We start from the raw sequence: 27066 nt of genomic DNA, 5'->3' as shown, positions 1-27066 counted from the left end.
CTGAAAGCTCTTGCTACCCAATCCCTCCAGCAGCTGCTTGGGTGCCTTTTCGCTTTGAGGTGGTCCTTGCTAGTCCTGTTCAGAAAGGCCTTCTCTTTCTCTGTCTTCCTCCCAGCAGTTCTTCTGAAGTGGTCTCTGTGGGCAAGCAGAAACCGGTCAGCAATTCTGTCATGGTGGCGTAATTTTCTTTACAAAACACACACCTCAAACATACCAGAATTAAGGCCTGTGTGGAAATTGCCTTCATGGCGCTCTGCCCATGCTCAGAGGCCCGTCTTTATTTGAGCCTGCAGGGCTGAGCCCTGGTTCAAGCTTTGGGAGGAAGCCTGGGAAATATTGAGAGCTGTTTTCTGGATACAAGAAAGGCTATTATATATTGCAAGTGGGAGGGGTGGGTGTGGGTGTTTGTGTGTGTCCTGTTTGCTGTTCTCGTCTTCAGACTTGGAGAGCCCAGCCTGCTCTTTTGTTTAAAAGCAGGAGGCAAGGTGTGTGGCTGTTGTATCTGGCTTACCACTGCAGTAGATGAGGTATGTTTGGCATGGCCCTGAAAGACTTGCTGTTCTTGTCTGTTGGATTCCTGTATTTTGTATCATTTTAAATGCATTTTAGCCTTAAGTGTTGGTCTCAAGTGCTTACGAGTTGTTCATCTGCTAAAATCTCACAATTCCTAGACTGAAAACTTCATTAACCAAGTTTCGGTGCTGTTTAATTGATTTTTCCAAATATGCTGAGGAATGGCTTTTAATTGCCATATTAAAACATCTTAATTGAGATGCTGCCACCAGCCTCTTGGGTTTATTAACCTTCCATTCCAATGCCTGTGTTTAGGTTCATACCGAAAGCAGAGCCTTGGCTAGGAAGATTTATATACCTCTGCACATAGACTTTTTCATGCCTGCCATAGCAGGCAGGCAATCCATTATCCTCCTGGTGAGAAGCCCATCAGTGATCGCCAAGTGACAGGAGTCCCACAATCCTTTGTGCTGGACATTAACACTTCCTCCCTTCCCCTTACGCTGCTCTCCAGAGGACTTTCTCACCCCCACCATGCCAGGGAATGAAACCTCAGGGTTTGGGTACAACCAGACAGCCGAAGGTATGTCGGGAAGTCACCTGCTGAAAGGTATCTTTTTTCCTTCTGCTGCTGAAGCAGCTTCTCCCATTGGTGTGGGGGAACCCCCAGGGGCGGTCCCCATCCACCAATTGGACAGACGCATGCTCTTGCTGCCTGTTAGCATTGATGCAGACTGGCCAAACCCAAAAGCAAAGGTCAGAGCTATGTGAGCTCTTTGAAATGTGAGCAACAAAAAGTGGGATTTGGTTTTTTTGCAGGGAGAAGAAAATGCCCTGTGAATGTGCATGATAATTCCTTTTGAGGCTGCATTCCTGGCCATCCCATTCAGCTCCTGAGGTTCCAGCAGGCCTTGGTCAGTTGCTGAAACAGAATGCCCACAGTCTTGAGGGCTAAGAACCTGCTTTTCAGTAGAAACAGGAGCTGGATTGGATTTCCATGTTCTGTTGCTTTTCTGTGCTTCTAGGATATTGAAGGCAACACCTCATCCTGATAGCATATCCAGTGAATTGTTTTGTGGGGTAGCCTTTCTGTAGGCCAGGGAGAGAGAGAACACGTTTTGACAAAGTGCAGGAGCCTCTCCCCATCCTCTCTCCAGCATCTTCTCTGATACTGCACTGTTTCCCTGATGCCCCTGAAAGCTCTTGCTGCTTGGGTTCCCTTTGAGAAGGTCCTTGCTAGTCCTGTTTAGAAAGGTCTTCTCTCTCTCTCTCTCTCTCTCTCTCTCTCTCTCTCTCTCTCTCTCTCTTCCTCCCAAAGGCAGCAGCAGTTCTTCTTCTGAATTGGTCTCTGTGGGCAAGCAGAAACAGGCAGCAATGCAATGATGGCAGGGTAATTTTCTTTACAAAATGCCAGAATTAAGGCCTGTGTGGCAATTCATGATGCTCTGCCCACGCTCAGAGGCCTATCTTTATTTCAACCTGCAGGGCTCAGCCCCGGGTAAAGCTAAGCTTTGGGAGGAAGCCAGGAAAATATTGAGAGCCATTTTCTGGATATGAGAAAGGTGACTATATATTGAGACTGGGGGGCGGTGTATGTACATATGCATTCTGCTTGCTGTTTTTGTCCTTGGGGCTTGGAGAGCCCAGCCAGTTCCCATGCGCTCCACACATTTCATTTAAAAGCAGGAAGCAAGGTGTGTGGCTGTTGTGTCTGGCTTACCACTCTGGGAATGGATTGCCATAGATGAGGTATGTTTGGCATTACCAGCAAAACTGTTGTCGTTTATGTCTGTCCGACTACCGTACTTCATAACAGTTTAAATGCATTTTTGGCCTTTAGTATTTGGCTCTAGCGCTTATGAATTGCTGGTTTGCTAAAAACCCACAATTCCTAGACTGAAAGCTTCATTAACTTTGGTGCTATTTAATTGATTTTTCAACTGAGCTGAGGAATTGTTTTTCAATTAGAATGGCATTTAATTGCTGTATTGGTAAAACGTCGCTGGCGTAATTGAGATGCTGCCACCAGCCTCTTGGGTTTATTAACCCTCCATTCCAACATCCTGCGAGAGGTTCATACTAAAAGCAGAGCCTTGGCTAGGAACGTTTGTGTGCTATTGCCTATAGACTCTTTCAAGCCTGCCGTAGGGGGTAGGACAATAAATTGTCCTGCGGGTGAGAAGCCCAACATGATCCGGCAAATGACAGGAGTCCCACAATCCTTTGCGCTGGACATTAACACTTCCTCCCTTCCCCATACGCTGCTCTCCAGAGGACTTTCCCACCCCCACCATGCCAGGGAATGAAACCTCAGGGTTTGGGTACAACCAGACAGCCGAAGGTATGTCGTGAAGTCACCTGCTGAAAGGTATCTTTTTTCCTTCTGCTGAGGCAGCTTCTCCCATTGGTGTGGGGGAACCCCCAGGGGTGGTCCCCATCCACCAATTGGACTGACGCATGCTCTCGCTGCCTGTTAGCATTGATGCAGACCGGTCAAACTCACAGGGAAACGTCAGAGCATTTTGAAAAGCAGCAACAAAAAGTGGAATGTGGTTTTTTTGCAGGAAGGAGGACGTTGATCTGTGAATGTGCTTGATTCTGCACACACACACCCCCCCCGGGCAATCTCATTCAGCTTCTGAGGTTTCAGCAACCAGATGCTCTCTCACAAAATGCCTACAGTCTTGAAGGGCTAGGGAGCTGCTTTTCTAAAGCAACAGGAGCCGAATTGGATTTCTGTGCCCTGCAGCTTTTCTGCGCCTCCAGGAAATCTCAGATGATGCCCAGCCCTGCGTGTAGCACATCATTCCAATCCTGCCCCCCCCCCCCAATGTCATACATTATGGGGTAGCTCTGTTGGGAGATGGAGCTGGTTGGAAAAATCAGCTTTGCTACAGCAACTAGGAGCCGCCCCTCACCCTCCAGCACCTTCCGTGATATTGTGCTATTTCTTAGTCTGCATCTGAAAGTTGTTTCCACTACCACCCGTTCAGGTTGCTTTGGCTTTTAAGCAGGCCTATGTTGGGCCCCTGAGAAAAGCCCCCTCTCCGTGTCTCTCTTTCTCTCAAAAACAGTTGCAGTTCTTCCACAGCAGCCTGTGGGCACCAAAGGAAATATTAGGGGAGGACACTGGAAGCAGTTTAGCTGGGCAGCTGTGCTTAAATTTCTCTCTCTCTCTCTCTCTCTCTCTCTCTCTCTCTCTCTATCTCTCTCTCTATCTCTCCCCTCCAAAATGAGATAAGCCAGAACTCAGGCTGGTGTGGAAGTTGCTTGCATAGCCCTCTGCACGTGCTCAGAGCCAAACTTTTCCTTCCGATTTGCAGGGCTTGACCTCTACTGAAACTGAACTTGGAGAGCATGTCAGGGGATGCTTTGGGGATTCAAGAAGGGGGTGTGCTGTGGGGCAGGGCGTGGTGGCAGTGATGGTTTCTGGCTGACGTTCTCTTCTTGGGGAATCCAGCCCTGTCCTGCTTTGGCAGGGGTTGGGGTGGGTTGTAGCTGACGGGTCACTACAGAAGTGGGATGCTGTAGAGGGGAAATGTTTGACATAAACTTGCAAAACTGACGTTTGTGTCCTTTATCAAATGGACCTCCCATGGATCCAGGTACTATATCTCGTTTTTGTTTCTTTTAGGCTATACTCTTGCTCTGTATAGTGACAGCACAATAACATATGTGTAATTTAATATGTAAATATGTATATAAATTTTCTTTTGAAATCTAGGCATTGCTCAATGTGCCAGTTCATTGCCTATTGTGGTGGAGATTGTTGATACAGATTTTAGATGTTTTAGTGGTTTTTGTTTTTTACTGATTGCCTGTTATTATGTTTTCTGATGTTGTAATCTACCCTGTAATCTAAGGTGGGGTGTGTGTTTGAGTAAGTCAATACAATACTTCATTGATCAGCTTGTCGTACTGTTAACTTTTTTGGGGGGCGGGGCGGGGAAGGAACCTGCTTACTGGGGAACTGAATACCTTTTGTTTGTTTGTTCACTGAAAATGGGTCTTGGCACAGAACATTTGTATGGACTCATTTTAACACCTGCCGCTCCAGGCAGGGGGAGATGGGTAGGGGGCATGTGAGCCATCCTCTCCTTTGGAAGCCAAGAGCTTCCCAGCATCCTTAGCACTAAATGTTAACATTTGCCTGCATTCTCCACCCGCCGCTGCCCAGATGACTTTTCCAACACCACCTTGCCAGGGAACGAAACTTCCGAGTTTGGGTACAACCAGACATCAACTTCCCAAACTCCTGGAAGGGCTGAGGAAGGTATCCTTTCTACTTCCGCTCTAGCCGCCTCTCCCATTGGTTAGGGGGGGCCTCATCCTGAGGGGCTTCCTCAGCCAATCGGACCAACGCTTGCTCTTGCCGCCTGTTAGCATTTTGCTGGCTGGTCTTCTTGACTCCAGATTCAGAGACAGTAGCCAGGGCTGTGCGTGCTTTGAAAAACACAACCAAAAATTAAGAGTTTTGGGCTACCGGCGGGGGCGGGGAAGAGAAGCTGCGTCAATGTGCATGATTGTCTTATTTGTTTCTTTCTTTGCTAGTCTTCAGGAGCTATACGTCAGCTGCCCTCCTGCCCCTCTGGGAATCTAAGTCAGTTCCTGAGGTTGGAGCAGGTGTTGGCTAAACTCCATTGCCAAGAGGACTAGGAACCTGCTTTTTTTCCTTTAAAAAAAGAAATGAGCTGAATTTGAGTTCCATGTTGTGCTGTTCCTCTGTGTTCCAGAAACAGCAACTTATGGAGCCTTGCCATGAAGCATTATGGGGCATAGCTTTGCAAGGAAGGAGGGGCAGTCTTGCCATAAGATCCAGGAGCTTTCCACTCCTTCCGTCTCCTTCTGAGATGTATTGGAGACTTCCCCAATTTGGTGCCCTTCAACCGTTTTGGGCTCCCAGCAGATTCCCAGCAGCCAGCCTGACCAGCGATCAGGGACGATGGGAATTGTAGTCCCAAAACATCTGCTGCCAGAACCCTCCAGCAACTTTTTGAGTGGCCTTTGCATTTGAGCAGATCTTTGCTTTAGTTCTGCCCAGAAATGCCTTTTCTCTCTCTTCCTCCCAATGGCAGTTCTTCCAAAGTGGCGAGCGGAAATGGCAGCAGTGCCGTAATCTTCTTCACAGAACAATGAAGTGATGCCTGCAGGAATTGTGCCTTCGTGGCCCTCTGCCCATGCTCAGAGAGGCCCCTCTCTATTTCAACCTGCAAGGGCTCAGTCCTGGTTCAAGCTACACTTTGGGAGGAAGCCAGGGAAATATTGAGAGCTGCTTTGTGGCTGCAAGAAGGGTGATTCTGTTTGGATTTCCTTTCCTCCTCCTCCACCCCCCTCTCCCGAGCAGAGCAGACAGCACAGGAGAGCAAAGGTGTGATCATTGTGGCCGTCGTCATCTGCATCCTGGCGATTGCTGTCCTGGGCGCCGTCCTTTACTTCCTGCACAAGAAAGGGAAGCTCACCTGTGGCCGCTCAGGCAAACAAGAGATGTAAGCACACACACCTTTCCTTGCAGCCTTTTGGGTGCCTCCCTCCTTCCCTCTCATCCATCTACCAGAGACCACGCTTCTTCCCTTCCTGCCCCCTCCCAGTCTCCTTGCACCAAGCAGCGCGCTTCTGATCCCATGGGAGGGAGGAAGTGGGGTGGACCTTGAACTGCTGTTGCCCACTAGGCCCTTTGCAGTGTCATTTCCCACTCAGCAGCCTTGGGGGGGGGGGGGGAGCAGCTCCTCTGACACACAAAGCTTGATCAGTGATGGCTGCAGGCAGAAGACATTTGCCCTTGGCCATGAGATTACGCCTTTCTGACTTCTGTCCCACCCAAGTCACTGGTCAAATAGTGCTTTGCAAGCTTTATAAAGGTAAGCTTTATAAAGGTAAAGGGACCCCTGACCATTAGGTCCAGTCTTAGCCAACTCTGGGGTTGCGGCGCTCATCTCACTTTATTGGCCGAGGGAGCCGGCATACAGCTTCCGGATCATGTGGCCAGCATGACTTAGCCGCTTCTGGCGAACCAGAGCAGCGCACGGAAATGCCGTTTACCTTCCCGCCGGAGCGGTACCTATTTATCTACTTACACTTTGATGTGCTTTCAAACTGCTAGGTTGGCAGGAGCAGGGACTGAGCAACAGGAGCTCACCCCGCTGCGGGGATTTGAACCGCCGACCTTCTGATCGGCAAGTCCTAGGCTCTGTGGTTTAACCCACAGCACCACCTGCGTCCCTTGCAAGCTTTCTAAGCACCTCCAATGCTGGCCAGAGACTCCAGCGGGGACAAGGTCTGTGGTGGGGTTCCCTTCCACTCCCTTGAAGCACTTGCCTAGCTCAAGCCTCTGCTGGACCCAGAGGAGCTGAATGATAATCCCCCCGGGAACTGCTGTTCTGTCCCAGCCTGCAGCCCACCCACTCTGCAGGGATGCGTCTCAACACTGTTACCCTCCCTCCTCCCTAGCACAAAGCCCGAAGCGCATAAAGACGAGATTGTAGTTGAAGTTAAGTCAGATAAACTTCCTGAAGAGGCGGGGCTCCTGCAGGGCGCCAACGGCGAGAAGAGATCGGCAGGTGACCAGGTAGGCCAGTTTGCCATGGCTAGCAGAGGCGATGGTTCAGAGGACCCAGATGTGGTGTATAAAAACATGGTGTATATAAAAACATTGTTTTTGATGCAACGTGTCATCCTTCCCCAAATCCACCTTCTTGGGTTGCACATATGGCTGTCGGCCTGTGTGCTATCCATTCCTTTTAAAGAAAAAAATGATGTTGGGGGGGGGGAGGTTTGTAACCCCTGGTGTAGATTGGCCCAGCTGCTATGCCCTTCTGCCCCCCACTCCCACTCTTGAATGTGCTGCGGTTACGTTAGGAAGCCCACCACTGCTTCATAAACTGTAATAGTGAACTGAACGGGGGAAGCTTAGCATTTTCCACTGCTGAGACATCCAAGCAGGAAGAGCCTGTCTCTCCTGTCTCTCTGCGTAAGGGGTATAGCTCTTGCTTTTGCCCCATGCCTTTTAGCATGGGCCAAAAGTGGGTTTCTTAGTGTCAGCAGATGCCCCTCTGCCCCTCCCCTTAGGTCTCCCTGATCCAGCAAATTCAGCCCCTGCTGCTCCCTGCGTTTGGCAGGTGCCCCTCCTGCCAGCTTCCCATCAAGCAGCTTTTCGTGCTCCATGTGGACAGTGTGCATGCAGCCCCATTGTCTCTTCCCTTCAGCTTTTCTCTAGCAACCACCTATGGGAGGGCTTTTCCTGCCTCTCTCCTGCAGTCTAGCCAGAGGAGCTTCTCTATACAGAAAAATGGTCCTGCATGTGCTTTTTTTTTTTTCTTTTTACTGTGCCTCCAAGCCAGTCACGCAATCTCATTCAAAACGGCTGCCATCATCTTACCTCGGCTATCTCACACTGCGGGACAACAGAAGTGGGTGTGCTTGTATTTTACTGGGCCATAATCGCAATGTAACTCTGTTTTTTCTTTTGCTGCTTTAAAAAGGGAGAGAAATACATCGATTTGAGGAACTGAGAAAGGAGAGACAGCTGCGCCCCTTCGAAGATTTCTCCTGTTCCTTCTCGATGGCTCCACCCCTCTTGCTCCCCCGGTCATAGTCTTTCAGAGGCACAGCAGCAGCAAAAGGCACAAGATGGCTCCACAGCAAATAATACTTTGCAACCTCACCCTCAGGTTTTTGAAGGACAAAGCAGCTGAAGCAAATCACCAGTTTTCAGACCAAAAAAAAAGGAGTCTTAGTTTAAAAATTACTCCCTTTAGAGAATCCACGTTAAGGAGGGGTTTTTGAGCGGGGCAGGTAGAGGAACATATAGTCTACCATAATTGTATGGGGCTTCAGTCAGTTTGTAAAAGAAAAAATATAACAGCGAAGCGCTTGCTGAGCTGAATTGGTTGGAGATTTTTTTTTTAATTGAGACTTTGTAAATTGGAGAAGAAAACTTAAAAATCTTACCTTATAGACAGGATTGGAGAATGGCGAGTGTGTGATGGGTTTGGCTCCGTCTGGCATGTAGAATACTTGTGGAAAGCCAGAGTTGCCTCAGCTGTTCCTTGAACTGTTGCTGTTCTTCACAGCAAGGTGCTGAAGGAATCAGCTGCTCTTCAGAAGCCCTAGCCCTCAAAACGGCAGAGGGTGGGGTGGGAATGGAGGTAAGAAGTCTTAAGGACACTCACTAGGGACTCAGTTTCATTGAAGTCAGTGCTGCTTACTTCCAATATAACATAAAGGATAACTGTACAGAGAGGAGGCTCTCTCTGCACTTCAGATGTTATGACAGGAATAAAGTCTCTTTTTTGTACAAACACTGTATAGTCACACTTGTTTTTACCCGAGAACGTAGGTTATTGTCCCTTCTGCCCCCCCCCCCCCAAAAAAACCTTTCTGCAGATCTTCTGGGTTACCTTGCTGCAGGTGACACACTTGCCAATCTTTGGAAGTCCTGCCTCTCCTTAGGCCACAGGAGCAGAAACAAGGCACTAAAATAGGATGTTAAGCACATGAGGTAGTTTTCTACAATTATTTTGGGTTTTATTTCAGTGTAGCACCAAGGAACCTGCTCTGTTAGCACAAGGATTTATGCTTCCTCCCTGGTGGTCCCCCCCCCCAAAAAAAATCTGTTTTCTCAACCCTCCGGAGCAGGGGACAGATGAGGGGGTGAGGAAGAGAGAAGTGTAAATTCTTGTGCTAACAGATCGAGTGCATTGGAATTCATCTTGAATTGCTCTGCCCTGATAGCAGCAGCAGCAGCAGCAGCAGGTGACACACGGAGAATGTGAAGGAAGCTGGTGCCTGTACCAAAATGAGATTGTCATGCAGCCTTCAGAGCAGGTGCTGATGACAACTCTCTTCATCCTTAAACATGCCAGGAAGTATTACAGGATGCCGTACTTCACCATGCTGGTCCAGTGCCTAAGAAAAGCTTTCTGCTTCTCTGTCCACACCCCAGAATTCTAAATGGACACCAGAAAGAAATACTGTAGCTAGCTGCTTCCATACGGAATTACTTCCTGCAGAGTTCGGTTTTCCATTCCCTTCAAAGCGAAGTGAACAGCTTTCAACACAAACTGGGGAAAACAGTTAAGGTTTTGCTTTAGACACTCTTTGTTTTCCGAGTGGTTAAAAAGTGCAAACTCATCAACCAAAAACGGGGGGAGGAAGGGGGTGTTGCGCTTTCCGTGTAAGCTATAAAATTAGCAAACAAACAAAAAATGCTTTTGTTATATATTTTTGTTGATGTGTGTAAATTTAAGAGTGTCTGAGTTGCAGGGTTTATATATATATATATGTATATGAAAAATAAAAAGCTAAAGTCTTCAAGCATTGGCTCTTTCCTAATGAATGGAATACATGGCAAGGGGAAAATATCAGCCACTGTAAAGCACTTGAAGGTTTAAAATACCTGATTCACACAGGCATGGATTAGCAGGTAACATGATGCATTGTGTCTAAAAATTCTTGCTGAAGATTAGTTTATTTTAAACATACATCTTCCCCTCTCCACTTCTATCAATGTAAGCAATGTTTGCCTGGCATTTCTGTATAGGTGGGTGGGAGTTCTGTCAAAATCGTAAGTGAAACCAGGTTCTGTGGGCAAGGGAAGGAATTGTAAACCTCCTCTCAGGCTGTAGGGGCAAGAATTCAGATAGGAAAAATTGCAGAAGGCATTGGGCCCTGCCCACAAACACTGTCCCAATGAAAGCCTTATCTTTCATTGACTTAAGGATGCCAGCTTACAGAAAAGGCAAAGCTTACTAGAATGCTGGAGTTTAGTCCTCATTTCTGCAGTACTTCATATGCTGTTAAACTTGCAAGGGGGTAGACTAGATTACTCTCAGGGTCCCTTCCAACTCTACAATTCTATGATTCCCAACAGGATGGGAGTCATCATCCAACATCATCTGGGGGGGAATCACAGGTTTCCAAACCACATAATATTTTTTTTGAGCACTTAAAATACACCAAATCATACAACCCATAGCTAGAAGCAGAGCTCTGACTTGGATGGAATGTGAGCAGAGATCCCAAGCAAGGAGCATCAGTTCCAGGGAGACAGCCACGGTACACTTTTGTGAAGTTTGAGTACACGTAAAACTTACTGGGATAAGGCCCAATTTCACTGGAGTTGCAAATGACACAACAGAAGCAATATGCTACAACAAAGAAATTTATTTAAAAATAAAACTTTGTTTTTTTATTTTACTGACACACATGAAATACCCTAAATCCTCCACAAGCTCTTTCGTGGGCAGCTTACAAGAATGAAAAATAAAAAATAAATAACATTAGTATAACCTCTAAAAACATTAACAATGCATTTTGCAGAACAAAATGAGGACTTTAGACCAAATGAACCTTAAAGCTCAGCTACTCTGTAAGAATATTTACCTTCTGTTCTTATTCTTTACAGGTCTGAAAGGATTAAATACTGCTAATATATTTTTTATATTAATGACATTATTATAACTTTTAAAATAGTCAGTGAAAATCTGAATTCATTTATTTTTTAACACTGATATTAAAATTGGTTCTCAACCTTCAGGAGAAATAAAGCTACTAATAACCTCTCTCTCCCACTCAAAGGTAATTTATCCATTAAGCATTTCAGCTTTCCTAGCCCCCCCCTCCCCGCCTTGCAGTTTTAGTCACGAGAGCAGCGGTTGTACACCAGTGAGCTAACAGGGCCGCCAATGGCAAGTCGCACTGCTCCGAAATTGGCTACTCGAAGTGACATTTGTAAAGCCGCACACCCTTACCCCAAATGCATATGCAGCTCTAAGGTGGGGGAGGCAGCATTTGCAAAATGGATGCTGCAAATTGAACAGGCACTGGACATTTAATACTTCAGGACAAAATCCACAGGAAACTCCTTGCAAAACTATGTGGGAGAATCGAGTGGAGCCTCAACAGACAATCCCAGAAGATTGCACTCCATCCCCGCACACAGAGAGGTTCGGAAGTAGACAGGAAACTTGACACATGTGCCTGGAGGTGCAGCTGTATTTTGCTTCCAGTCTTAAGCCTCATTTGTTTTTAAAAAGAAAAAGGATGGGGACGGGGGGGGGGGCGACAAACTGGGATATTTTGGGTGACCCACACTGGTTGTGTCAAAATCCTGCGTCGGAGTTGCGCTATTACTGCCTTCAATCCAAGCTTAGGGCAGCCAGCAATACGAACAACTCCCCAACACTAAGGACTAAGGTAGAGAAAACCTGCTCAGGCTGAACAACACACCCACACAAAACCAAACACACCACTATGTTAGCTTTGGGGCGACAGCTTTCTCCTTCCAAGGAGCAGCTCCATGGATTTCCCTGGTCAAGTTTTAAATCTGTCTCTTCTTCAGATGCAAGATTGGAGATAGAGCATTTCCCCCATCAAAAGGCACTATACATTTGGCTTTAAGTAAAATAAGTCAACCTTTTTTTCTTTTTTTTTAAAGATTAAGAGACACGGGGGGGAAACATAATAAGGTAAAATTTTTAAAAGCAGCAGGGAACACACCCCGGGAGGCGTTTTTCGTTCTGCCTCCCTTGTGCTTGCAAACAAAGACATTCATGTGGTTCGAGGAGAAAGAGCCACTTTAAAAGTTCTCATGTAAATGTAAGACACAAGAAGTGGACAAAAAGGAGACATGCAGTAAAGTCAGCTATAGTACGTGGAGTGTTCCTGTCAGGCAGAAGGCGTCCCGAAACGACGATGGCCCTGCTCAGGGTGTGGAGAGCATCTGCAGAGGCCCATCTGCAAAGGCAAGTTGGTGCTGCCGCTTTGCACAAAGAGATTAAGGCTGACTGCAACCGAGTTTCCAGTGCTACGTCAACAGCTTCTCCAGCGGACTAGGAAATCAGCTTTGCAAAGAGCTAGTCCTCACCAAACTAGTCCCCAAAACTGATGTGGAGTTCGTGGCCCGGATGTGGGAAGAAATATCCAAGAGGAGCGTCCAGTGGTTGCTCCAACATTTCACACTCTGAAATTGCACAGCCCCCTTGGTCCCTAACTGCCTGGCCACAACTCTCTACTCTGCAGTTGTTGCAAGGACCCTCTGCTCACCTGCTCCTAAATGCTATCAAGTTATTCAAAATGCACTCTAGCCGAGACCTCCTAGGTAATAATCTTCACAGTGTTTCACATGAAAGCAGCAAGATCAGACCGACATTGCCACTGCCCGTCCCATGCATGGAGGGGGCTTCTGAAGCCTCTGTGAGGTGTTGGCAACTGACAACTCTTTCTCTGGGCAGCAAGAGAAGGGCCACAGCTGCCAGGTCAACAATTCTGCTTTTGGACCACTGCAGGCAACAGCAAACTCCTGCCAGTCTTCAAATCTTCATAGTGTGTCATTCAAACAGCACTGCTGACAATTAACAAAGTGCCAGCTAGGTGCATTCACGGCACCTGCACAACCAGGTGCCATCTCTGACATCCTCTGCAGTTATTCCCCAGGGATCCAAGCGCTCGTGGGCAAGCAAGGCTGCCCATTTAGAGAGAAACACAAGATAAGCAGCCTTTTTCTATGCCCCCCCCCTTCTGGGGGGAAAGTCTTAGTATCCTTATCTGGGGCAGAGGAACCAGGCCTATTTAAACAGGGAAACTGCAGGGAAAACCAAACATGCAACTTGTTTTGAGACATAAATTTTCACATGACTAATGCTGTAATTGGGGAGACTGTAGTGAAGGCTTGAGGAAGAGGATGGAAGAGGGAAGGCGCCCTCTAAATTCAGGTTGCCTGCTGTCCATCAGCCAGACGGTGGCCATCAAGGTCCAAATTCATCTTTCTGAACCTCCATTAACCTGCCCAAACAAGGGCAACATTCAGAAGCCACACTCTTCTTTTTCTCCCCTCCTGTTACGGTTTCTTTTGACTTGTTTGTCAAAAGAACCTGAACTTTAAAAAGAAAAATGCAACAAGCAGAGCGAAGGAGGCGGGGGTGGGGAATCATCCCCTTTCACAAAAGCCCTGCAGGGAGTTGTTGCATTTTGACTGCTGAGCTGGTCAAAAATTATTTCCACAGATGCTGGATGCAGCTGCCCACATCAATGCATAAGTAATCCAGCACAGTTAACTCTCATCCACAGGAAGTGAAAGGAAATAAGGGATCCGATGGCCACGGGACTTGTAGATGCTATGAAGATGACATGCCACGTTGACCAAGCAGCAGCTCTGGGTGTGTTAAAGGGCAGCTGCTCCAGTCCTCAACAGCCTCGGTTACGTAAAAGCAGGACAGCACAGAATGCTTGGAGCTGGGGGGCCACGCAGCTAATCCAATCATCGCACCAGCCCGAGAGCAGGCAAGACGTCTTGCATCTCCGATGCCTTAAAATCCAGTGTGCGTCAGGTTAATGCTGGCAACAGGAGAAGCCTGACTCAGACCGAGGAGGAGCCAGAAATGACTGGAGATGTAGAAAGGGAACAAGGAGAACATTTGGGGGAGGTTGTGGGGTGAGAGAGGGAGGGTGTTGTAGCAGAAGGAAGCTACCAAAACCACTTCCTTAAGTCAAGAATCTGTACCCGGTAGCAGGTGGTCTAAAAAGCCTGAGCCAAAACATACAGCAGCAAAGAGGCCCCGATTCAGTACCCTGAACCACAGGAGGGCACGCCACAAGAAAGGTGGAGACACCATTCGACAGACTGGCATCCCCTTTTAATTCACAGCACGACACAAAGACACCCCGGCAAACGCCCTTCCGCTCCCGCCCTCTTGTCCACCAGCACAGCAACCAAGAGGTCTTTCCAAAGCGACACAACCGCCCCCTCCAACGAGGACGTGCGGGAGGGAAGGGCCAAGAGGGGAGGGACTCCAAAAGACACACAGACTGGAGAGGACGCACCTATCTGCTCCGTTTCGTTCCGTTTGCTTGGAAACCTGGAATCGCATGAAACCCTGATGACCGATTACTCTCTGTCGAGGCAAGCCTGCCTTCGCAGGAAGTCTCTCGCGGAGCCCGTTGCCTCCTCTAGGTAGAAGCTGGGCAGGAGACTGCCCAGGCAGGTTGGATGCGCAGGGGTGTCCCAGGCAGGGCCAAGGGGATGTGTGCTATGTGGCTAGGTGAGCGGGGGAGGAGACGGAGACAAACTCCCGCAGAATATTTTTGGCCATGTCGATATTGTTATGGGCAATGACGAGGGCTTTCTGGATGTCCTGATATGAGTAGCCTTGGCTCATGAGGTTCTCGATCTCGCTGGAGAGCTGCGGGGAGGGAGCAGGGGCCGGCCCTGCTCCACCAGCTTGCAAGCAACTGCCTGCTTTGCGTTCAGAGTTTATCCTCCGGGGCAAGGGCTTCGGAGGCCGCTCTGGGACCTGGGAGCCATCAGACAAACCTGGAAGAGAAAGAACCATATCATTTGGGGAGGGAGGGACAGGGGCAGGAGGACAGGTACTTTTTAAAGGTCACACAGTCTCAGCTTCATGCCCTTTGAACATCTGGGAATCTGCAGGTGAAATTCTTCTCTTTCACAAGACCTAACTCTTCACCATTAAATCCTATGGTTAACCGGAATATAATTGCAACCTTGTATGCAGAAAGATTAATAGATTTCAGATATTCAGCAGCTTGAACACCCAGATAGCCAATTCGTTTATTTATAACCTGGTCTCCCTTGTTCAGGAGCATTAATACACAATATAAAGCACTATTTTATTTATGTACAACCTAAAGATTAAAAACAGGCAAAACGCTAACTTCATCAGCCAAGGTGAGATACACCACTTTAGTCAATTGCTTAGAGGAACAGCCACATGTTTTACCTGGAATCAAAACTCAATTAAATTTGGTGCTACTTGCATCAATGCAATAGTTATCCTCAACAGCTGAAATTGAATATTAATCCTCTCTTATCACCCCGGGGAGGTTGAGAAATGGCGAACTTTGTGGTTTAGGTTGCGTCATATCTGGCATGCTGATGTTAAGCAGAAGTAGCCTTTGTGCTGCAGGCATTCTGAGAAATGCTTGACAAAGCGCAAGAAAAAGGAACGCCTCAAAACCGCATTGCCTGCCAAGTTCCCAGCCTCTCTTACAAACAAAGAGAGGAAAAGCATGCGCAAGTCCCTCTCGGAGCTCACTCCAGAGCACAAAGGGCTACGGATGAGCTCTCTCACAAGTTGGGATGTGGCACCAGCGGGTTTGCAGCATCAAAATCTAGTGCAAAAGATCCCCTTGGCAACAGGTGGAGAGCAGCTTGTCAGCCACAGCAGATGCTTCTGCCCTACACTGTTCACGAACCATGGAACTGCGCAAGAGGGGAGTACAGGGCTGGCCTGTAAGACCTACCATGCAGCAAAATTGGAAGGGTGCCCTGATGCCAGCCTGCTGGTGGAATGCTTTCCGCACAAAGGCTTACCTGGCGTCTATCTGTGGCTGGGGAAACCCATCCAGATGGGCAGGGTATAAATGAATATAAAACACCATTATTATTATTATTATTATTATTATTATTATTATTATTATTATTATTATTATTATTATTCCAGGCATTTTATTCATCTCTTTAAGTCTTGAGTGGGGGGAGGCTTTTTTCATTTAAAAAAATGTTTAAAATCTTCCACTGCTTATACAGAAAGCTCCCCATTTACGCAGGGGTTACGTTCCAAGGCACCACGCATTTAAATGAAATCACATGTTCTGGGAACACCATTGAAAAAGCCTGCAAATGCCCTCCAAACCTCTGTAAGCCCTTGAAAAACCCTTGAAAAAAATGGCCCGAGACCTCAGGGTAGAGGGTGGTATACAAATTCAATCAATCAAAATAAAATTAATAATAATAATAATAACCAACCACCACCAAACTCCACCGCACATGCTTCCTCCAAACCACCTTGCTCGAACTCCAATACCTCTCAGGCCTCAAAGGTTGGTCCAAAAGTTTGTGGGATTGCTAGACACCATTTCTGCCCCTTTTTGTGCCACTTCTGGGTTCATAGTGATGTGTGTGTGTGGTCGCATGTGCCTTGAACATGCGTAAATGGGGAGTTGCCTTATTGATTATATGTTCTGCTTCTAAACCTTTATGCTTTCTTTTTGTATTGTGGTCTCAAATCTGTATTTTATTATTTGATTGATGCTTTAAAACACCCATAGAACTTTTTTTGTTGGGTAGCACAGAAACACTATATGAAACCAACGAACCTGATAAGATTTCCCCATCCAAAGAGGTCCGGCTGAAGGCAGAGGTTGCATTGGAGATATCTGAGAGGGTGCGGCGAGCCAGAGTCAACGGGAGGGCTGGCCTGGGCACGTCATAACCATCTTCCTCGTTCTCTGACTCCTCGGGGCCATTGCTGGCATTGGCAGCAGCTACATCCCCTCCATCTTAAAAGAAGAAGAAAGAAACTACAAAACAAGGAAGACACCTTTGGCTCCAGCCCCAGTTCCGGCAGACCTTGTCTGAGTGGAAATGTTTCAAAGGGAGACACTTCACAGCCAAAACCCAAAGCGGAGGATGTTGTACAAACATCAGAAAGTGCAACGAACAGAAGGGACGCAAAACTTGTCCCAATGTCACAGGCTGCGAAACACCATCCACCTTTTTTATTTTGTATTAGGCTCTCTTTTACTGACACCCTGATTTCCTTATGTAAAGCAAAAATCCCATCAGTGAAAGTGAGAGGACTCGTCTGTGGTATTTCTCCTGGTTGAATCATGATGTTTCTCCTCTGGGAACTTACCAGGAATATTGGTAGCCTCAGAGCCAGAAGGAGCTGCCTGGGAGTGGATGTTGAACATTGCTTCATAGGTGCACCCGTCCATTTCCTGGTCACAGTCCAACATTCTAAGCAGAGAAGAAGAAAAAAGAAAGGGCATTGGCTTCAGGAACTCGGCTGGATCCTGCAGGAGGACAGGGCCATCAGCACCTAGTACCCAGGGCCATCAGCACCCAGAACATATCTGGGCTACATACTGCCAACCGCCTAGCAAAACTGCGCTCCATTTGTCCCCTACATCGTGCAAACCTTGAAGCATCACTCACCACCATATTTTCAAATACATTTCTACTCCAAGAACCCATTCTGTATTTTTCTACTGCTACACAGAAACTTTGTGTATCGTGTTGAGTTGTTTTTGGGAAATGGATCATCAGTACAGTGGTACCTTGGAAGTTGAACAGAATCCGTTCCGGAAGTCCGTTCAACTTCCAAAACATTTGGAAACCAAGGTGTGGCTTCCGATTGGCTGCAGGAAGCTCCTGCAGCCAATCGGAAACTGGGTCAAACGTTTGGGTTCCAAAGAACGTTCGCAAACCAGAACACTCACTTCCAGGTCTGCGGCGTTTGGGAGCCGAAAAGTTCAACTCGCAAGGCGTTCAGGATCCAAGGTACGACTGTACATTAGATACAAATGCAATACACCCTTTAAAAAAGTAAGTGACAAAAATGAGGTGAGGAGAGCAAGCATTTGCCACACCAGAATAAGCTTTAGAACCTGTGGACTGCCAGTTGATGATGAACAGCAACTCCCATCACTCCTGATAGTTGGGAGTCCCGTCCTTCTGGAGGACCAGAGGTTCCCCCCATCCCAAAGGATCTGGATCACCCTAGAAGGGCAAGTCTCTGTTTTGGTTGTATTCAAAACTGAATTTCAAACATTTGCCGTACAAAACTAAGTCAGAGTTTGTTTTGTTTTGTTTTGAGCGTAATACATCTTTAATATCCTTTTGTATTTATAACTTCCCAAGTGCATCTCAAGATTTCTGAGCAAGGCAAACGAAGGATGCATCCTTATGAGGAGGGGCTGACTGACAGCTGCCTCAAAATATTTTATGAATCTGACTCTGCAGCAGCTGTTTGGGCACATTCAAAAGGAACCCACACCCAGACACAAAGCAACTCAACTGCAGATGGCAATACTACATAAATCAAGGGACATAACGAAGAAACTCTTGGATGATGGGCTGTCTTTCAAAGGCTATGCCAAAACTTTCAAAGTGGGACTCAGATGGAGTGTTGATATAAATCTGCAAGTTATCAGTAGCTGCTTTTAAGTATCACAACTGACTCAGAGCCTTTGGAATCTAGAAATGGGAAAATAAATAAACCCAATGGCAAGCAAGTAAATAATCCAGCCATTGTACTGCCCTGAATGGGCCGCCTCACCGTAAGCTTTGACTCATTTCCAAGGGCAATTTGGCCTCTGGTTTTTGTACAGCAGAGCCAGGGGGCACAAGAGGCAAGGACGAGGGTGACATGTACTCTGTGTCTTCATCATTCTCCGAGTGCTCTCCAGGCGGTAGCTTTGGCACAAGCAATGGTCTAGAGGAGAGAGCGAGAAGGTTCACAGTCAACGGTGACATCTAACAAGGACAAAATAGCAGCAATCGGCTCTCTGAGAACATAGTGTCAAACAAGGGGCTTCCAGCTCAAGAATCAGATTCTAGGAACGCAACACTGTGACGTGTTGTGTGTCACACGGGGCGGTTCAAGGTGTGCCATGGTGGCATCTGTCAGGTAGCAGAGGCCTCAGAGCCTCGTGGGTAAATGGGGAAGGAGGGTCAGTTTCAATAAGCTGATTTATTATACCCTTTTAGGGTTGCAATGCTCTAACCACTCTCCAGACGGGTTTATAAATTTACAACTCTGGGAGTGAGTCCTCAGGACATTTTGACTGATTTTCGGGACTGAAATAACTCAAAAACATAAACAGAGTAACATAAAAAAACTTTAAAACCTCCAATTCAGCCAGATTAATGTAAAATATCTTATCTATTCCATAGTTCCTGCACTTATTTTATATTTCCACTCCCTACCCCTCTAAGGAGCACAGTAAGTGACAAATGCAAGAGAATCCACATGCTGAAACTAACAAGGCTGGAGGTCTGCATTCATATACGATACAGTGGTACCTCATGTTACGGACGGGATCCGTTCCAAAGGCCCGTCCGTAACGTGAAATGCCCACAACTCGAATCGCTGTGTCTGTGCAGGCGCACGGTGCAAATTTGGCGCTTCTGCGCATGCATGAACGGCGAAACCCGGAAGTAACCCGTTCCGGTACTTCTGGGTTGTTGCGGGATGTAACGCGAAAAGACACAAGATGAAGCGGATGCAACACGAGGTATGACTGTACAGTAATCCATCTCAGAAATGCACCCACTGATGACCCTTGGTATACATCAATTGTACACTGGCTGCAATTCAAGGAAATTTCTGTCGGCAAAGCCCCCGCTCCAGAGCATACCTTACAGCAAGAGAGTAGATGGCATTGGCAGAAGAAGAAGGTTTTATTTTAGAATGTTCACTGTCTGAGCCAGTTGGGACCCCGCCAGGTTGATTCTGCAAGACAAATCAAATACCAGCACTGGCAGATGGTCTGAAAGAAAATGGAGACATCCCCACACAGCCCACGTTTACCTTTTCACGGTAAGAAAGAATTCCTAGGGGTTGCTTGTTACCTGATCTAAAGGGCCGTATGTCAGAAAGACTTGCTTTGCAATTTCAAAACAGCTACTGTCTGGAAACTTGCTTGAAAAAAATATGACCAAGCAAGCAGGGCAAGGGGTGGGGAAAAAAACAAGCTTTGTTTCCTTGCTTGCTATTATGGGCTGCTTGCTATTATGGGTAAAGCATACAGTGTTAGGAAGCTGGTTCAGTGAGATTATAAAAAACAGTTCCCTGAGTCCAGTAGGGATGTTCTGGACAAACCAGAAACTGTTGACTTAGTGGCTAAAATATTGCCTGCAATGACCAAAGTAGTCATTGTTGGGTGTGTGTACCTGTGGGTTTCAGTGGACAAGTCCTCTTCACACTGCTTCCTAGCCCACTCAAAGAACTCAACTGCAACTGGCATTACAGGAGTTTTTCCATGTTAACTGTTCTGTTTAATATGTAATGCTACAGTCCAGTTCATTCTAGGCCTTCTCTGTGTGTAGGTGGGGTGGGAGACCACAGACACTTGCACACATTCACCTAACACAGGAGACCTAAGAATACCAAGCCAAATGCACGCACCATTTGTGCAACCCTGCCTCTTTCGATTCATGCACATGGATTCACAGAATGAGAAAGGTGAGATAAGATCCCAGAGATGTCAGTGTCTACAGCCTACATCTCTGCTGGTTATGCTGCACACATGGTGGGGAAGGCATAACACTGATACTGATTCACCCCCCATACCCTCCTCCGAGGGAGCCGGCGTTTGTCTGCAGACATGTGGCCAGCATGATAAAGCCGCTTCTGGTGAACCAGAGCAGCGCACGGAAACCTTCCCGCCAGAGCAGTACCTATTTATCTACTTGCACTTTGACGTGCTTTTGAACTGCTAGGTAGGCAGGAGCAGGGACCGAGGAAGGGAGCAAACCCCGTCGCGGGGATTCAAACCGCCGACCTTCCGATCGGCAAGCCCTAGGCTCTGTGGTTTAGACCACAGCGCCACCCGCGTCTGAATAATACAGAGCAGCAATTTTCCACGCAGGGCGTATGAGTGTGCAAAACTAACACGGCCGCTAGCCTGAGATGCACTTACTGCTGGGGTGTCCAGGCTGAGAGTGCTCCCGAGCCTGTGAGTGTCAGCTCTGGACTCCATCTGAGAAGGCAGCGAGAATGGAAGCGAGTGCCGGTTCGTCAACTCCCGACTTGCCCAAGGCTCGTTGGGGCTTAGGGCTACAGCTGGAGCTTTCGGAATCGGCCGCAACGACCAGAGGTCCCCCTGGCGGTTACAAGGCACAGGGGGTAACTTGTCCCTGGTAGGACAATCTCCTGGAGTGCAGGGCAGAGGCCGCCTCTGGGGCCGACTCTCGGGCCCAAGGGAATGCGGCCTGTCCGGAGGTGGCGGAGGGGGGAGATCTCGATGCGTCGGAGGGATCGGCAAAGGTTTGTCCTTGTGGAGGGAGCCAGGTGCAGCCTAGGAGAAACAAAGACCAGTAAGTAAGATGGGAAAAGCTGGCAAGTGAAGTCTAAGCTTGCAATCAGAATCCTGGTGTCCCACAAAAACCTGATCCCGGTAGCAACTGCAGGGTAACAAGAAACTGAGGCATGTCCTGAGGGCAAGCACCACTAAATGGTTGTGCTGAGTAACACAATATCCATCAGTACGGCGACCAGGAGTGTCAAACGCCAGACAAGATGGCAAGCCAATGCGTACCCTGGTTTGCACCCAAGGAAGAGATGGTCCAGATAGCAAAATAATGAAACACACGAGACAGCTTCCACACAGATCTCCTCGGATAAAAGGAAAATTACCCCATTCGGAAAGAGGAAGGTGTCATTCCTACTTTCACCACTACAAAAGAAGACAGGTGGAGTTTGTACCTTACAGGTGGTCCCTGGACTAGAAGCTCCTGATGGATTGGACACTCGTTGCTGCAGAAGGTCTAATCGGGGAGGTACTGGGGGGAGCGATGCCTGAGGAGCAATTGAAAATGGAGAAGGAGGACGTTCTACCTGCAAATATTTCAAAAGAAGCCCTGGTTAAAGGTGTTGGGGTGTGTGGGTGTGTGGGTGTTAATAACAAAGTTCCCACTGCCTGAGGCTGTGAGCTAGCAATTTACCTTGAACACAGTGCTGAGCATATAGAGATACGCTGAATTTCCCCAACAGCCCTGATACTTCATTTCGAAAGGAACATGCTCTGAATATAGACTTGTCACCGACAAGTCTGCACACCACACTGCATGCCCACCTTCGGCTGTCCATGAAAAGCATATCTACTGTAGAGTGAGAGGCAAGGGTGATGTCCACTGTTTCCAGGAACTCTTCTCGTTGTGGGATTTTTTTTGGGGGGGGGGGATGAGCTGAGAGTTTGCTTGGACCCTGGGTGAGAACCTGGAAGCTGAGTGGCAGGTGTGTCAGAAAGAAAATGAATTTGTACAGATTCTTATATATTGGTAACGTTGCATCAGCGTAACATTTTTATTTGTAACCGTGCATTTTTTATAATATTTTATTCATCTGTGGTTGCTTCAGTTTCCTGTACACTACTTAGAGAGGCTTTCAATATATTAAGTTGTATAGAAATTAAATATCCAAACAACCCAGCCCACAGGCACTGGATTTTCAACCTGCCTATTTTTTTTTTATTTAGCCACTAGATGGCGTGCTCTGTCATCATGATCACAGGCCCAGCTGACACAGAAATAGGAAATACTTGTGTAAATGGTCTCTTGCCATGATTATGTGCACAAAACAAAGAACAACATGGTTCACATACAAGTCAAACCAAATACCAGAAGTCTATACGCAATTATAAAATTGCTTTAAGGTAGGCCAAGGTTAAGAACCTTCTCCAGGTATGGATCCATTTACAGCCAAAAGCAGCTTGACCCACATGCGAGAGAATCACTGGGCTTGGGAGAACCATGGAATTACAAAACAGAACAATGCAAAAGGCTGCTAAAAGGAAGAAGACAAACTATTCCTATTACAGTGGTACCTCAGAACTCGAATGGCTCCGTTCTCAAACATTTAGGCTCCTGAATGCCGAAAACCCAGAAGTGCTCTGGTTTTCGAATGTTTCTCGAACACGAATGTCCAACGCAGCTTCCACTGTGCAAAAACCTAGCTGTCGGCCAATCGGAAGGAGTGCATTAGAACTTGAACGTTTCGGAAGTTGAACAGTGTTCTGGAATGAATTATGTTCGAGTTCTGAGGTACCACTGTATCTTATTAATCTTCTTTTTTTCTTTTTTTCTGACCGAGAGAGTTAGAAGCTTGGTGGATCAGGGAAATGCTGTGGATGTACATAGCTTGAATTCACTAAGGCTTTCAAAGTCCCCCATGATATTCTTGCAGAGAAGCTAGTAAAATGTGGGCTAGATGATGTTACTGTTAGGTGGATTTGTAGCAGGTTGACTGACTAAACCCAAAGAGCACTCACTAATGGTTCCTTGCCATCCTGGAAAACTGGGACAAGTGGGGTGCTGCAAGGTTCTGTTGTTCAACATCTTTATAAAAGACTTGGGTGAAAGAATTGAGGGAGGGGTAGCCGATACCTCAGAAGATTGATTCAATATTACCTTAACAGATTGAAGAACTGGGCCAAAACTAACAAAACAAATTCCAACAGCGACAAATGTAAGGTTCTACACTTAGGCCAGAAAAGCCAGATGCAGGATAGGGACAGCAGACGGCAGCAGTACCTGTGAAAAGGATCTAGGGGTCTCAGTAACCCCAAACTTAATGTGAGTCAACTATGTGATGCAGCAGCCAAAAAACCCTAATGTTCTGTACTGCAACAGAAGGATAGTGTCCAGATCAAGGGAAGTACTGGTATCACTCTATTCTGCCTGAGTCAGATACCACCAGGAGTATACTGCGTCTGGTTCTGGGCACCACAGTGATCAAGGGTCTGCAAGCCTTATAAGGAACACTTGAAGGAGCTGGGTATATTTAAACTGGAGAGGTGATATGATAAGCTATCTTCAAATATCTGAAGGGCTGTCACATGAGAGATGGAGCAAGCTTGTTTTCTGCTGCTCCAGAGGCCAGGACCAAACCAATGGATGCAAATAACAAGAAAGAAGATTCCAATTAAAAATCTGGGAGAACTTTCCAACAGTTAAGAGCTGTTCAACTGTGGGATGGTCTCCCTCGGAAGGCAATGGGCTCTTGTTTCATTGGAAGTTTTTAAGCAGAGGTTGGATGGCCATTTGGCAGGGATTCTTTAGGCACGATTCCTCCATTGGAGGCAGTTGGACTAGACGACCCGTGAGGCCTCTTCCAACTCCACAATTCTATGATGGTATGAAAAAACAGCCTCATGAGGACCAAAACACGCTGGGTGCAATGCATGCTCTAAGCAACTGCTGAAAGGGGACAATCAGAACAGAATGGTGTGGAGTAGAATGGGCATGGCTGGCACGCAGGCATCTTGAACAGCAAAGCTCCACACCGTAACATTTTGTTGCAGATCCACATATATATGTGTGATAGAGAAATCTCCTGGCAGCGGTTTGTAGCCAAGGTTTCTCACTCAGTCGTTTCTTTCTACAAAATGAGGAAGGAAGCAAATTTGGTGATTCCTTCTCCCCCTTGCAACCCCCTGCCCCCTCCAAAATCTGCTCCAGAGGATTAAGGCAATCATACCATCACCAGAGCACCACCACTGGATCTACGACTTGCATTTGAATCCAGGAAGTCTTAAGCCACCCAAAAGGACAAGTGAGATGTTAGACAAGATCAGCACACACAGCTCATACTGGGAGGGAGAGTCAGGTCCCAGGGCATGATCTGAAGGCAGAGACAGCTGCGACCTTGCTGAAAGCAAGCAGGTCTGGGGTGAGTCAATGCCTAGATGGGAGACCTCATGGGAGCTACATGCGAAACCACCTTGAGCTGAAGACAAGAAAGATCTAAATAAAATAAATTACCTTTGCGCCAGCCAGTTCCTTCATCAGGAAGAGTGATTCATCAGCCCTGTCATCATCATCGTCATCATAGTTTGGGGAGGGAGCCCCCTCAGCCCCTTGCCGCAGGAGACCTCCCCCTCCTCTGGGATCAAACGGGTCCACTACAATGGGCTCTGTGCCTTTAATTTCACATCGGCAGAACGGACAACCCTGGCCTTCTGATTCCTGCGGAAAAAGAGAAGGAGAGATGATTGGCTATAAGTTTGTTGTTGTTGTTGTTATATTTATTTATACCCTGCCTTTTTCTCTGACAGGCCTCAAGGCAGCCTACAGATAATGGTGTACCCATGGTGAGAAGAAACCTTGTCAGTAAGAACATACTAATGCCAGCTAGAGGAAAGAGAAGGAAAATCGAGGTGCCCCACAACTGCAGCATTTCTGCTAGAACTATTCTTTGCCAATGTCATAAAAAAGTGAGTCAAGGAAAATGTTTCACTCTCTCTCTCTTTAGAATAGAACTTGTAGACATTGAAGGAAACTGAACATCGGGAGAGACAAAAGAAAGTACCTCTTTGCACAGTGCAAAATTAAATGATAAAATTCATTCCTGTGAGAAGCAGTGGCGGCCATCAATGTGGATAGTTTTCAAAGAGGATTAGACAACTTCATGGAACATAAGGCTATCAGTGGCTACTAAACACAATGGCCAAGTTCTACTTCTAGTTCTAATTTTAGATGTGTTAAAATTAATGGTCCTAACTTAATCCATTAACTTAAATGAGTAGAACTAGGGTTGGCTACAGCCTAGTACAGCTCTGAATACCAGTTGCTGGGAATCGCAAACTGGGAGGGTGATGTGGTTGTGCTCAGGTCTGGCTTTCAAGTTTCTTCTACGTACCTTAGTTGGCCACAGTGAGAACAGGAATGTGAACTAGATAGGCCATTGGCCTGATCCAGCCACCAGGCTCTTCCTCTGCATAGCCGCTTATTTGCATTGAAGACAACATGGCCTAAAGACAACTCCCTACCCCCACAGAGACACCTTTTGTAGACTTGACAGTATCTGCTTCATCAATACACAACATAAGCATATGCAGGCAGGTCATCTTGGTGTGAAAGCTGCGGAGGGCCAAGGCCTGCTTTGAAAGGAAGCAAATCCCTTACCTGCCAGGAAGTGAGGCAGGAAGTGCACATGAGGTGGCCACAGGGTTCTATCTTCACATCCTTGTCATTTTCTGCACAAATTTTACAGAGTTGAAAGGTGGAGCCCATCTCACAGTACAATTCATACTGTTCCTAAGAGCAAGAGGGAAAAGAACATGTGAGAGGGTTTAATAATGCCGCTCCTTGTAATAACTGCCAGATAACCCAAATGTACAAGGTGGTAACATTTGTGTTCTTTACCATAATCAAGAGCATCACCTAGATGGCTTTCAAAATCCCAGTGGCAATGAAAAATTTAAGGCATGCACTTAAAAAAAAGGCCTAACCTATGGCCACATATTTTCTCCTCCAAAGAGGTGGCAGTCAAAGGTCACCAAAATGGAATTGGCCTGATTATACCACCCCACCCCTTAAGTACAAAGGTTTCCAGAGTCGTGCCCTTGAATAAGAAGGAAAAAAATAACATTACAAGCTCTGCACTCTGAACCATGTTCCTGACTGCCCTGGGATCCAATTGAGATTTAATGCTCTTTCTTCCCAAAGCTGAGCTCCGAGTTGTGCTTTGTTTACAAGGCCAAAAATAAGTCTTCCAAGCTTGCTTGCAACAGGACCACTGTAATGCTGCTGGCCAACATGTAACGAAAGAAAGGAATGAAGTTGTGGCAGTCTCTGCTCACCTGCGTAACTTTAATGTGATCCTGGGGTGTGGGCTCACACAAACCGGTCAGGTCAGGGTTCTGATTCCGTCCATCAGGATATAAGTAACTACAGAGCAGAACATTGTTTGGTTCAATAGAAATAAAAAGTCTACAGTACAACCAGATGAATGTGGCACTATTCAGGAAACTCCTTCAGTTGGGAAATATAATGCTTTGAACAGCGGGGGGTGATTTTGATGAATAATTGTTTTAAATGCAAGCACCTATAAAATGAAGAATGCTTTTTTTAAAAGCTTGTTTTCTGGTTGCCGTATGTGCTAAAACAAAGGTGCTGATAAATGACAAGTGCTCTTAACTTCAACTTCCTCGCCTAGTCACTCTTGCCACAACACCTTGGCCGAACAACTGGGCAAGGCCACAACTGCATCACAGTTGTGCTCTTTGTGCTCTGAGCTGAACTGAAGAGCC

The 27066-nt window shown here is 46.9% G+C and overlaps 2 protein-coding genes and 1 long non-coding RNA gene across 8 annotated transcripts in view; 2 read left to right on the top strand and 1 right to left on the bottom strand.

Moving 5' to 3' along the window:
* MCAM (melanoma cell adhesion molecule) overlaps window positions 1–9825 on the top strand; it is a 52969-nt gene extending 43144 nt beyond the window's left edge. For 5 of the 6 annotated variants that reach the window (XM_083713989.1, XM_083713985.1, XM_083713988.1 and 2 more), the window contains 3 exons: window positions 5858–5999; window positions 6961–7078; window positions 7992–9825. In XM_083713989.1, the coding sequence (XP_083570115.1) occupies window positions 5858–5999; window positions 6961–7078; window positions 7992–8021 (290 nt within the window). In that variant the 3' untranslated portion in view covers window positions 8022–9825. The remainder of the gene's footprint in view (window positions 1–5857; window positions 6000–6960; window positions 7079–7991) is intronic. The other variant, XM_083713990.1, reaches the window with a different exon arrangement.
* Window positions 468–5845, top strand: LOC310832397. The gene is made up of 3 exons (XR_014558255.1): window positions 468–1096; window positions 2786–2854; window positions 4691–5845. It is a non-coding gene; the product is annotated as an uncharacterized lncRNA (long non-coding RNA).
* Window positions 9826–10656: 831 nt separating the features above from the next.
* CBL (Cbl proto-oncogene) overlaps window positions 10657–27066 on the bottom strand; it is a 46581-nt gene continuing 30171 nt past the window's right edge. The window contains exons 7-16 of the mRNA XM_083713955.1: window positions 26617–26704; window positions 25940–26071; window positions 24797–25000; window positions 21741–21872; window positions 20956–21333; window positions 19672–19766; window positions 18591–18746; window positions 17166–17269; window positions 16627–16809; window positions 10657–14821 (exon numbers count right to left, since the gene is read on the bottom strand). Coding sequence (XP_083570081.1) covers window positions 14538–14821; window positions 16627–16809; window positions 17166–17269; window positions 18591–18746; window positions 19672–19766; window positions 20956–21333; window positions 21741–21872; window positions 24797–25000; window positions 25940–26071; window positions 26617–26704 — 1756 coding nt within the window. The 3' untranslated portion in view covers window positions 10657–14537. The remainder of the gene's footprint in view (window positions 14822–16626; window positions 16810–17165; window positions 17270–18590; window positions 18747–19671; window positions 19767–20955; window positions 21334–21740; window positions 21873–24796; window positions 25001–25939; window positions 26072–26616; window positions 26705–27066) is intronic.

This window comes from Podarcis gaigeae, assembly GCF_964106915.1.
Source record: "Podarcis gaigeae genome assembly, chromosome: 15".
Taxonomy (NCBI): Eukaryota; Metazoa; Chordata; class Lepidosauria; order Squamata; family Lacertidae; genus Podarcis; species Podarcis gaigeae.
Note: the sequence above shows the minus strand (reverse complement) of the source record. Positions and strands in the feature narration are given on the sequence as shown.